Source organism: Camellia sinensis, chromosome 14, assembly GCF_055761805.1.
Source record: "Camellia sinensis isolate YWXY chromosome 14, ASM5576180v1, whole genome shotgun sequence".
NCBI classification, from domain to species: Eukaryota; Viridiplantae; Streptophyta; class Magnoliopsida; order Ericales; family Theaceae; genus Camellia; species Camellia sinensis.
The window spans coordinates 77,857,719-77,869,140 of NC_138974.1; the positions used below are offsets into that span (position 1 = coordinate 77,857,719).

Sequence of the window (11,422 nt, forward strand, 5' to 3'; positions counted from 1 at the left end):
ATCGTTGTGTACTATATGCCTGTAAAAAAATCACGTTGATCGAATATCGATAGCTATTTCATCGAATAAGATTTCTGTCAACCGTTTATTTTTTCATCGTCCATTTTTTCTATACAAAACTTATTTGATCACATAACTATCAATATCCGATCAATGTGATTTTTATAAACATATAATACTCAATGAGTTCTACACATTAAACGGTTCGAAATATCAAAAAGGGACCTGTAATGAGCCCTCACGGGTCCAACAGTACCCTTCAGTCCGATCTATGACTGAAGGGAAGCCAGACCCATCTAATTTATTCAAAATTTTGTTTAAAAAAATTAGTATGCAATCAATTTATTTCAAATTTAGGACCCATCCTATAACAATTTAGTGTACACCACTGTTGGCATCAAAATTCAAAATTCTCTATCGACAGACATGTCAAAGAGCAAGAACATAAGCAATAAGGGTCTAAGAATCGTAGGCATGAAGATGGTGATCTGGAGAGAGAGATCAGAGTCATGACACGTGGTTGTTTTAATGAGAAAATGAATTGAAGGCAGTTACAACAGTTATAAATCATGGACAAATGAGAGGTGCTAGCAAGTGGACACATGGCCATATTTCTTGGCCAATGCAATAGTATAAAAGCTAGAAATTCGAAGAAAAAAAGGATTTTCAATCCAATTCACAACACTTGTAAAATCTAGGAGTAGTTTAAAATATCATAGAAGTAGTTCTTGTAATTAGGAGTAGATTAACCATTAATCTTTGTAACCAGTGTTATTGAACTCTGTCAATTGTAATGCTTGGCAGTTGTAATTTGATTCTTGCAATTAAGTAACAAGTTTAAGTGTTATTAATCAAATTTTCAGTGTGTTTATCCTTATTTCTTCACATTACAACCTCGAAAGAAGTTATTGATTCTGTCAACGTATAGGACACCAACCACAATTGCTTGATTTGGTCTTTGTTTATAAAAATTGGTCTTGTTTGTCGAATCTACTCTATCGATTTAACCAAAACCAAATTTTTGCTAACATATATTCCTTTCCAAGGTATGATAAAATTCTGAATACAAAAAATGTTAAAATAGTCAGTAAGATAAAATGTCACATCCTATCAATCACTTTTTCTTTCACAATTATCTATTCAACTACAAAAAAAATCTACAAATTATTCTAAACACAATTTTTTTTTATCTGATAAAATATTCAAAAAATAAAAATAAAAAATCAACTGAAATATAGCCAAATTCTCAAATGTTGGCCATAGTTTTATTGAACTTTGCATAATGTCTTCCATCATCTTTTGCATACATATCTCTAATAAGTTTTCACTGAATAACAGTTGAGATAATACATAAACGAATTTTTAATTTTTTACCATCAAACTCAAAAACGTGGATCCCACATCAATAATATGAATCTCACTATTTTTGATCTGATTAGAAATTCGTTTATGTATATTACATTACTCTCAAATTTTATATAGACAAGAGATACTGAAATTCAGAGTCATAAGGGGTTTTGTCAACAATGGTAGAGACCTTTGCAGTGTTGAGTGTCCTAAAGCAATCCACCATGGATTTTCTCAAAGACCCAGAAGTTGGAAGCTGGTGATAAACCCACTCAACAAGTGAGTCCATGTCTTTGGCGAAATCATGCATGTTTCGAAGAAGAAGTCCAGGGAGAGCAATCCTCTTTGTGCTTGTCACTACAATGGAGGCTTGAAGGTATTCTAGCTTTGATTTCTCTAACTCTGCTGCTATTCCTTCTGCTGTGTATATTCTCACCTGCTCATAAAACAATGAGCAATTAAGATAAGAAACAGAGGAGTGTTCAATAAATTTACAGAAAAGATTTTAGGAAATTTGTTAAGAATTTTACCCCGAAAAAGTAATGTGTGGTTGCCAAGTCCCTTGTGGCAAGTTGGTGTGTAACGCAGTGAGAAATGGTCAGTGATTCGAACTATGACTTTTAAGTGGTACAATAATTTTACTAATAAACTAACAAATTTAACTGTTTAGAATATTGATTAAAAAAATAATAATAATGCGTGATTTAGGAGTTGTTTGAGATGTTTTAAATAAATGTACTTTTTGACTTTTTATGAAATATGGATTGAGTTTGAAGTGGTGTGGTAAAAAGGTAATATGACTTAAATAAGATGATATAACTTAAATTGGCTAGTGATTTTTTGACTTTTTGACTTTTTTAGTATATGTCAAATAAGACCTTAGATTCAATTATTATATAGTGGGATCCACTTTTGAATCAAATCTCAACCACACATTAATTTTTCTTAGTGTTTGTGGATAAATTTTCTAGGTTCATAGCATTGTTGATTAATTTAAAGAATAATTTCACTTCAGTGTATATTTAGAAAAAGATTTTCAAATTAATAGTAAACTTTATAAATATTAAAAGATGAAGTCATAAACTTTATTATAGATTTGTAATTAATCTTTGCAAAGGCCTCTAACATGTAATTTCTCCTAGATTTAATAGGCCTAGATAAGAAATTCTAATCTTATGTAAAATGTATACAAAAAGTCGGTGTAGAAGAATCTACCAATGGCTTTATTGAAATTATGAGTGTTTTCAATGAAGAGTAATATCGAGATATGAATCTAATTTCTTGTGAATTGAATTATCAATGTGGCTTGGTCTGATTATTTCAAGCTTAAACACTTGTTATTGTAGCTCATAATTTTAAAAATATCATGAAAACACCCTTTTAAATAGGTTTTATGTAAAAAAAAATTATTTACCATAATGTTAGCTGCACATAAATATAAAATATAAGTACACAAAAAATGTATTGTGTAATTAAATTTAATTTGGATATTAAAATTGAGAAAAAAAAAATTGTAAAGAGAAAAAAATATATATACTTAACTTTTATTTTTACTTCTCTCCACAAATCTTTTTGAAATTTAATAAATTGCAAAAAAGGACATGGAATTGAATTGAATTAGACTTACAGCTGGAGAAGAACGAGTGCCACAGCAAAGAGAGAAGGTGACATTGGGGTCTGATGTGTCCAGCCCATAAAGTTGTCTAACAATGGCTTCTTTATCCTCTTTATCGCTCATTCTATTAACCTATACATACAATTAACAATACCATTTTTCTCATAAGATCATACAAGAAACAAACACAATAACAAATGATATCCTCTTATATATTATTGCTAAATTAAATTTATTAATACTATAATAACAATATGTACCTCTTTTAAGATTGAAGATGCTGGTTTCCTCAAAATAAAATGCTCAATAGCATGAGCATTAATTGTGTTGCCTCCGATGTTGAGCGTCGCCTGAATTTAAACGACATATATGTTCTTAACATTCAGCTCTTATGATATAATTAAAATATTACGGATTAAAATAATATAAAGCACATACTTCATGAACAATATATGATTAAGATTTTTTTGGGGCATGTGTACTTTTTTGTTCGAAATGGTCAATTAAAATTAAGAAATTTTTGTATGATGGGAGGTTACCACTTAGCACTGTCAAGTTATATTTTTCACCTATCACAAATACGCATGTCTTATACTGTTTCTCAAATACTCAATATAAATATAATAAACTCTACTATCAAATCCAATAACCAGGGCCGGCCCTGGGGCAGAGGCCACAAGGCCATGGCCCCTCAAAATAGACTCAAAAAAGGGCCTCCTCTTTTTATAATTTAATGTAATATATTAGGTATGTTTGAAGCCTAAAAAAATTAAAAAAGGTCCAAACTAACTTAAAATAAATTGACTCATTAAAAAATTGAAAGGCCATTCAAAAAAATTGGCATTGTTATCACTTGGAAAGTAGACCCAAAAAAAGGGGTCTCTCTTATTATAGTTTAGTCTAATATATTTAAGTATATTTTAAGTCCAATAAAAATTAAGGAAGCCTCAAATTAACTTAAAATAATTAATCCACTAAAAAATCGAAAGGCCCATTTAAAATAATTAGCATTGTTATTCATTGAAAATGATTTTGCAAAAAAATTAGATTATGCAAGTATGATTGATTTATTTGCTTTTAAAAATACAAGAAGAGTGAGGATCAAGCGATATTTATTAGTTATTGTAATGTAATGCTAAGGATTTTTTGTGATTTTGACACAAATATTTTATCCTTTACTTTCAAATTTTTTTTCATTCAATAAAAAAAAAATATGAAGGACCCCAAAAATTTATTAGTTGATTATCGACTTTGGGTCCCGAAAATCTCAAGGCCGGACCTGCCAATAACAATGAAGGAAATTATCACATGACATCTAACACTCACAAAATCCTCATTAAAAGAAGAATGATTTGTAACCCGAAATTGACTTACATGTTCCAATTCAAGCCAAATATGTTAGTTAGTTTGAGCTTGAAAATTACAACTCTAATTATTAATTAAATATGCAACCGCTCAAGCTATTTTTTAGAATGAATATATTAAAATTACCCCTTCTAATTAGTTGGCCCGTCATTTCAAATATATATATATATATATTTGGAGGTTGTAGTATAAAAAAATTGGAGTCTTGCCTATTATAAGACCTGGACTCTTGACGTCATCGTTGAGGTGTAGGGCAATCGAGCTTAGCCCTGTTGAATTCATGGACTACTTTGTTGAAGAACCTTAAATGATTCATTTTTCTCCAACCAAAAAAAACAAAAAAATTGTAACTTTCGTTGGGGATAGAATTACTTTATGAGCTTAGTGAGGCATTTGTAACATACCTTGTTCATCAATGTAAGCAGTTTCTCGGGATTAGAAGGGACTCCATATTGTAAAAATCCCTGAAAATAAAAAGTTTGAGTAGCACACATGAGGGATTTAAAGAAGAAAAATGCAGGAAAATAAAAAATAAAAACAAAATGAAGAATAGTTTTGTTAAATCATCTATATGTACATGCATGATACAAGCATTGTACATGTTGATCCAGAATGCAAGCTTTTGTTGGTAACTTAAATGTCTCAAATCCACCTTCTGGAGATTGTTCATTAAAATCCTGTATAATCCACAACACCAAAAAGGAAGTACAGAGATTAGATTTTAATTTCAAGAATGCATATGCATTAGAGACTAAACAATAGATTCAATAGATATTGGGTGTAATGGTAATATGGTATCATCAATCAATAGGTGATATGGTGATCCCGACCAATAAAACTGAACAAATGAAATAGGACTGATCTTATCTTTCACTTTTATCCAACTTCATTTAAAACTATTCATTGCTCAAATAAAGTATTACAATACTATCTATAAAGACTGTTTGACCCAATATCTACATGTCTATTAAGGAAAGTTACTAAAAACACCCATCAAATTTCTCTCTTGATCCATATGTACAAATATTTATCCCTATGGTACAACATTTATTATGCATACAGAGGTGTGGAGATAAATTAAGTGGGATTATTTAGAACCTCTCTCCATTATGATGCGTTCAATTGGCAGTAAAAATAAATAAATAAAAATTGTTTTAATTTCTTATGTGTACTATTGGAAAAAAAACAATATGGGTTCCACTTGTTTTGTTAAAGGAAACAATTTTTCCTAAATAATTTATTGTAATCCCACCCTAAAAGTTTTGGGACATACCTTAACCTTTGCACCAGAGGAATGGAGCTAGAGTTGGAGATGCATTTGGGATCCAAATTTCTAGAAGTGAATATAACCAAGTTCTTGTAAGGCCCAATGTCCCTTGAGATGGATCCATCTGTAGTGAATATACCATAAGGATCTTGTTGCCTCAACTCTTTCTGCAACAAGCTTGCATTTGAGTTGGAAATGGTGTCAACCCGGAAGCTTCTTGAGCTTAAAGAGAAGTTAGCAGACCTTGAAATGGGTCCTGACTTCTCTAGCTCCATTGCTTTTGAAGTTCTAAGTAGCCTCACAAAAATAAAGATCAAGCACTTCATGATGTTCTCTGATAGCTTGTTTGGTGACCACTTCTGAATGCTTTCTTCTTCTGCTTGGATTGGGTTTGTGACCTCCAGGTTATGTTCTCTCTGAAAACATAAAGTCCCACCATCTCATCCTTGTAATTTGTCACTTGTTAATTTAATTTCTCTAGTTTTATTTATGTCAATTTTGTAATTTAATTTTTTACATTATGTCAATTTAATATAACTATAACATTCATTAGGAAATTGAACAAAAAATCAAAGGCTAAATTATCTATTTCAAAGGACTAGACCATTTTAAGTTGAATTTTACACAATATGAAAAAAAAAAAAAAATTAATACAATTAGAACTACAAGTCTCTCTTGGTATAGTTCTATAATTTTATTATATTTGTTTTGAAAAAAATAAAAATAGAAAATAACGTGTCAGAGATTTTTTAAAAATTAATTACAAATGCTTGAAAAAAATTATAATTTTATTTTCTAATATGTATAAAATTTATCATTAATCTGTAAATATTTTTCTAAATATATACTTAAATAAAATTACCCAAAAAAAAAAAAATTTCAATCACACAATTTCTCACTATGAATCCTACAAGGGTTTATCTTGGGTTCCACAAGTTTGTGAAAGATTATGTGATCGGTATTCTTAGTTTGTAATATTGTTGTAATAAAAAAGATAGAAATTCAAAAAATTTATTTTAAAATTTATTCATAAAATAAATATATGGTGTAGATTCAAATTTGATGTGTTGTGAGTCATATTTATAATAAATATGATCCACACAATTGAAATTTTAAATAATTTTTTGAGTGTGTTTTTTTTTTTTTTTCTTTTTTTTGGGCATGTAATATATTGTTGTTGTGGTTGTGAAGAGACACACCTTGGGGGTTGGATGTCTAGGCTCACGCAGTGGTGAGGATGGTTTAAGCATCCCACTCTTCCTCAAAGCCTTGTGCTCTTGAAATCCAACATCATCATTCAAGCATTTTTCCTTGTGATTATTACTTAACAATAATCTCTCATTAAAACTACTAAAGTTTTCATAATTCAAACTGTAATCGCCTTTTATCGCTTTACTTATGAAATGCAAAGCCTTTGTCTCGAATGGCATCCTTCCACTCTCAACTTTGTTGTTGGGACTGAAATTTGGCGAAAGTGATGAAAACCCACCACGAGTGTTGTTTGGAGACATTGCATTTTGTTGTTGTTGTTGCAATTGTTTGATCTTATGATGTTCTTTAATGACTTGTTTTTCATGATTCAATTCGGATTGGAGTTGGCTGATTTGGGTTTCCATTCGAGAGATCTCATCCTCAACCATAGCTAACTCTGCCAGCAGCTCTTTCACCTGTAAAAAATCCATGCAAGAGAGTGTGTGTCAATGTTGAAATGTGCATGGCTAGAGCAATGAAATATGTGAGAAAACAATTATTTCATTAGTGTACATCAAACAATTATTCTAGATGGTATTGACACGAGATTTACATGAATTTCATAAAAAGTAAAGTTCAGAATGTGTTTGTGACAAGTGATACTGAATAACTTTTTAAAATATAATTGTATCATGATCCATGTAAAGGTTCTTTTTTTGAATTTTTTTTTTTTTTTCAACAATTTCGGCTTAAATTTTTTAAGGTACTTTGATAAAATTTTATTTATTTTCATGTTTAAAATATTTTTTTTTTGAAAATATTTTTAATTTTTTCAAATTTTTAAGATCATCTAATCTAGATGGATATAAAAAATTATAAAACAACATTATCTCAAAGTAGTACAAAAATATGATTTATAAATTGTGCCAAAGCAAGCCTAAACGGTGGGATCCTTTCTCTCCAAAATATTTATTCCCCTTATTTTGTGTCCTTTTTTTTTTTTTTTGGGTCCGCTAATGTGGAAAATTAATTGATTTTTAATTTGAGAGATGCCACACTATGAACGGTTAGTTTGATTTAGTCTCCTATGATAGCTAGTTTAGCTATTTATGTATATGAAAAAAATAGTTGTCCAATTCAAATTGAACATGTAACTCGGTTTCGATTTGGCTTAAAAATCACTACTCTTTATGTATGAATATGTGTAACTAGAAGTTAGAGTGAAGTTATAATTATATTTGAAGGAGTCATTATGATCTAATTGAGTTTGTGGTTAGTTATTAGTTCTAAATATTTTAAAGACTATAACTTACCCAAAAAGTAAAAACAAAAATAAAATTAAAAAACCATGAATGGGAGAGTAACTAAGTAGACCTTTGAAGTTAAGTAATCCTATACAGTGGGTGCGTTCCTGAATTGACTCTTGTTGAATTTATCTTTAAATTTTTTTTCCTATTGCACTTCAATTTGGTACCAAGAAGAATGATATTCAACATTGTTTAGAGGAAACTTTTTGAGGAACACTACAATAATACTCTCTCAGTTGATATGCTGAACATATTAATTAAGACACAAAAATCTCAAAACATGATCATGTAATCAGTGGTGAAACCACTGTGGGACTTGTAGGGGGTGCCCTGTTCAACTTCAAAGTATTATAAATTTCAATGCAAGATGATTTTATTATAGTGATATTTCAAAACATGTAAGAAGAAAAAAAAAATAAAGAAATGTTACCTTGGGAGGAAGGTGGTTTGATATAGACAGAGCAGAAATGTCATGTTTATGATGTACACGCTCCATTATTTCATGAACCTTTTGTTGATGTTCTAGCATTTTGCGAAGCATAGAGACCTAACAACACAAATTGTTGTTTGCATGAGTTTCAATATTATAGTGGCAATATTAAAAATTCCAATTTGAAGATGTCCCATTTTTATTGTTAGGACTGATTCCTTGACACACACACACACACAAAAAAAAAAAAAAATTAATGATATATGCAAGATTTTCTAAATTTTTTCAGATTACATATGAAAGGGATAACAAAGTATGGTTCTCATTTATTGCTTCCATTCTTGGGCAAGCAATGAAATTAAAAATGAGCCTTAAAGTATTTGCTATGTGGAGGTTGATGGCAGCCTATTGTAGCCTTTTTTCAAATATATATATATATTCTAAAATGAAGCTTGAAATATTGGAAAAAAACATTTTAGTTATTTTGAAAAAAACAAAATGAACATAAGAACTTGCGAAGTGAAATTGTCCTTCAAAGTGACTTTCAATAGATTTTTAAATTATCCTTTAAACGGGTAATAAATCAATGCTCCAATTTGACCCAACAATTATTTTCTAAAAAAGAGCCAAATTCATAAATAAACATCATTGTGACGGGAAGCAAAAAATGATAGACCAGGTAGGGAACCCATCACCTATTGATGTGCTTGTGTGTATCAATTATCAAAGCAACATTGCAAAAGAAATGAATCAAAAGACACAAAGAATCATTGCCATACCTCTCTTTCAAGCTCCTCTCTCTTCTGCTGCCCACCAAGCTTCTTCTTTCTCTATCACCACAAAGAAATCATAACATAAGAAAGTGAACAGAAAATAAACAAGAAAATGAAAGAAACCATTAAACCACAAATTTTTGTTTTTTCTTCCCTTCCAATTATGCTTTCACCACCACAAATCACTTATGTTTTTTTTTCAACAACAACCCACAAGGGAAAAAAATTCAAAATGTTGTGTTAGAGAAAATAGAGGAGCAAATAGCTTAGAAGAAAATGAAAGAAAACATCATCTAAACCACCACTTTTTTCTTCTCTTCCTTGATAACTTCATATTTAGGGCTCATTTGGAAATCTATTTTTTAGTGATTTTTTAGGAAAATGTTTTAAAAAAATAAAGAAAATAATTTTACAATTTGTTATAACTTTTTGGCTAAAAATCATGCTTCTCAAACAAGCCCATAAACCAACCTTCGAATTCATGGTTAAATCATAAATGAATAAACATGCTCTCACCACACCAACCATTCACTAATTTTTTTATCAGCAAAATGAAAATTTTATTAAATCAAAATAAAGAAATACATTGAGATAATAAGAAATTTAAATAAAAAAAAAAAACACTTCATCTCTAAGGTCATGTTTGTGTTACCGTTTCAGCGGCAGAACTACACTAGGATGATTGTGGGTTCCACCCATAGCATGTTTAGTGATGACTTGGAAGAGCTGCGTGATAATGTGAGCGGTTTAGTAATCCCCCTCAATAAGGGATTAGCTTGGCTAGGAAAAGCGTAGAATTAGGAAAATAGTAAGCCGATTAGGTCTATTTGGTCGTCTACCCCCAACATCCGATCGGTTGACCGGAAGTGCATTTTTTTTTTTTTTTTGGCAATTGAAACCTATTATTTTTTTTAAAAAAAAAATTATTTGTTTTAAATATTTTTTAATACATAAATTATTATTTTTTAGATTTTTAAAAAAAGTAATTTAACAATTCCATCACTAACTATATTCAACACTATATCATCAAAACAAACACACTTTTACCTATTTTCCTCACTAACAATCCACATATTAACAATCTTTTTATTAATCATTCCATCGCTAACAATTCTATCTAATCTAATCCGCCAAACAAGCGTGACATAAATGACGCATTCCAAGTAGTCTGACATATACCCCATATCAAATCTCAAGCCTTAAGCAACATCAGGAGGGGTGGTCGAATTCATGATCTCCTAGTGGGCAAGAATTCTGATCAACTGAGTTAGTCATAGTCGGTTAAGAAATCAAAATTGGGTGTTAAAGAAAACTTACATTAATCTTGGTAGGCTGGCGAACCACCAAATCCATCTGACTCGCCATGGAAACCGAGCCGCACCACAGCTTTAACCTGCTCCAAGGCCTTGAAAAAATGTTAGAACAACATGGGATGGAAGGGATTTGAGGATGATAATCATCAAATTTGGTAGGAGTACTAGGATTAGATTTGAAGCAAGTATGTTGGGTTGTTGTTGTTGTTGTTGTTGACGTTTGAATTGAAGAGAGAAGGGGTTGGGTGGTACTAGTATGAGAAGATGAGAGGGAGCTTTCAGACTTAGATTTATTTTTCTGGTATTGAGCTAACCGTCTAAGAAGTGTATGGTGGGACATCATACATATATGATAGAGTTGTGGGCTTGTTGCTTGGCGTAGAGTTTTTTCTTCTTCTAGGCCTAGCACAGTTTTATACTATTGCCTTGTTTGACTAGCTTTACAATAAGGTCTTATGATGTATGCTTATAGCAAAAGGTAACAAATGATGTATTAAAATCTCATATGCAATATTTATTTTACATGTATAAAATTTGATTATAAAATTAGACACATCTTTTTTAATAAATTTCATCTGATGTAAGAGGGTTGTGTCTGATTCTGTAATTAGATTTTGTACACTTGAAATTTTGTAAACAAAATTTATGTACAAAAAAATTTACCAGAATGATGTGTCCATAATAGTTTTGAAATAACAAGTGATTTTCATAAGCCTTTTGGTTTGAAATGAATGAATATCATTTTGATATATCATTTTATATGGATTTTATGTATAACTTTTCTATTTTTTTTATTACTTTCTGTTGGAAATGG

General features: G+C 30.2%; 1 protein-coding gene across 2 annotated transcripts; it reads right to left on the bottom strand.

Moving 5' to 3' along the window:
• Positions 1–1,223: 1,223 nt before the first annotated feature.
• LOC114306615 (uncharacterized) lies at positions 1,224–10,922 on the bottom strand. Of its 2 annotated transcripts, XM_082903886.1 has the most exons (11): positions 10,613–10,922; positions 9,302–9,352; positions 8,523–8,639; positions 6,794–7,261; positions 5,601–6,010; positions 4,905–5,004; positions 4,732–4,791; positions 3,223–3,312; positions 2,975–3,094; positions 1,878–1,908; positions 1,224–1,783 (listed from the first exon to the last, which is right to left on the bottom strand). In XM_082903886.1, exons 1-11 carry the CDS (start codon positions 10,658–10,660, stop codon positions 1,650–1,652), a joined length of 1,629 nt encoding a protein of 542 aa, XP_082760012.1. In that variant the 5' UTR covers positions 10,661–10,922; the 3' UTR covers positions 1,224–1,649. The 2 variants fall into 2 exon arrangements, with proteins under 2 accessions (XP_082760012.1, XP_028107696.2); XM_028251895.2 differs by lacking the exon at positions 1,878–1,908.
• Positions 10,923–11,422: the final 500 nt, after the last annotated feature.

What these genes read in the sequence shown, in the direction of transcription:
- LOC114306615 (XM_028251895.2), bottom strand. Translation starts at nt 10,660, where the DNA reads ATGGCGAGTCAGATGGATTTGGTGGTTCGCCAGCCTACCAAGATTAAT. An exon ending in CAAACCACCTTCCTCCCAAG is followed by an intron (nt 7,262 to 8,522) that starts GTAACATTTCTT and finishes GATTTTTTACAG; the next exon opens with GTGAAAGAGCTGCTGGCAGA. An exon ending in GCACTCGTTCTTCTCCAGCT is followed by an intron (nt 1,784 to 2,974) that starts GTAAGTCTAATT and finishes TTTTATGAGCAG; the next exon opens with GTGAGAATATACACAGCAGA.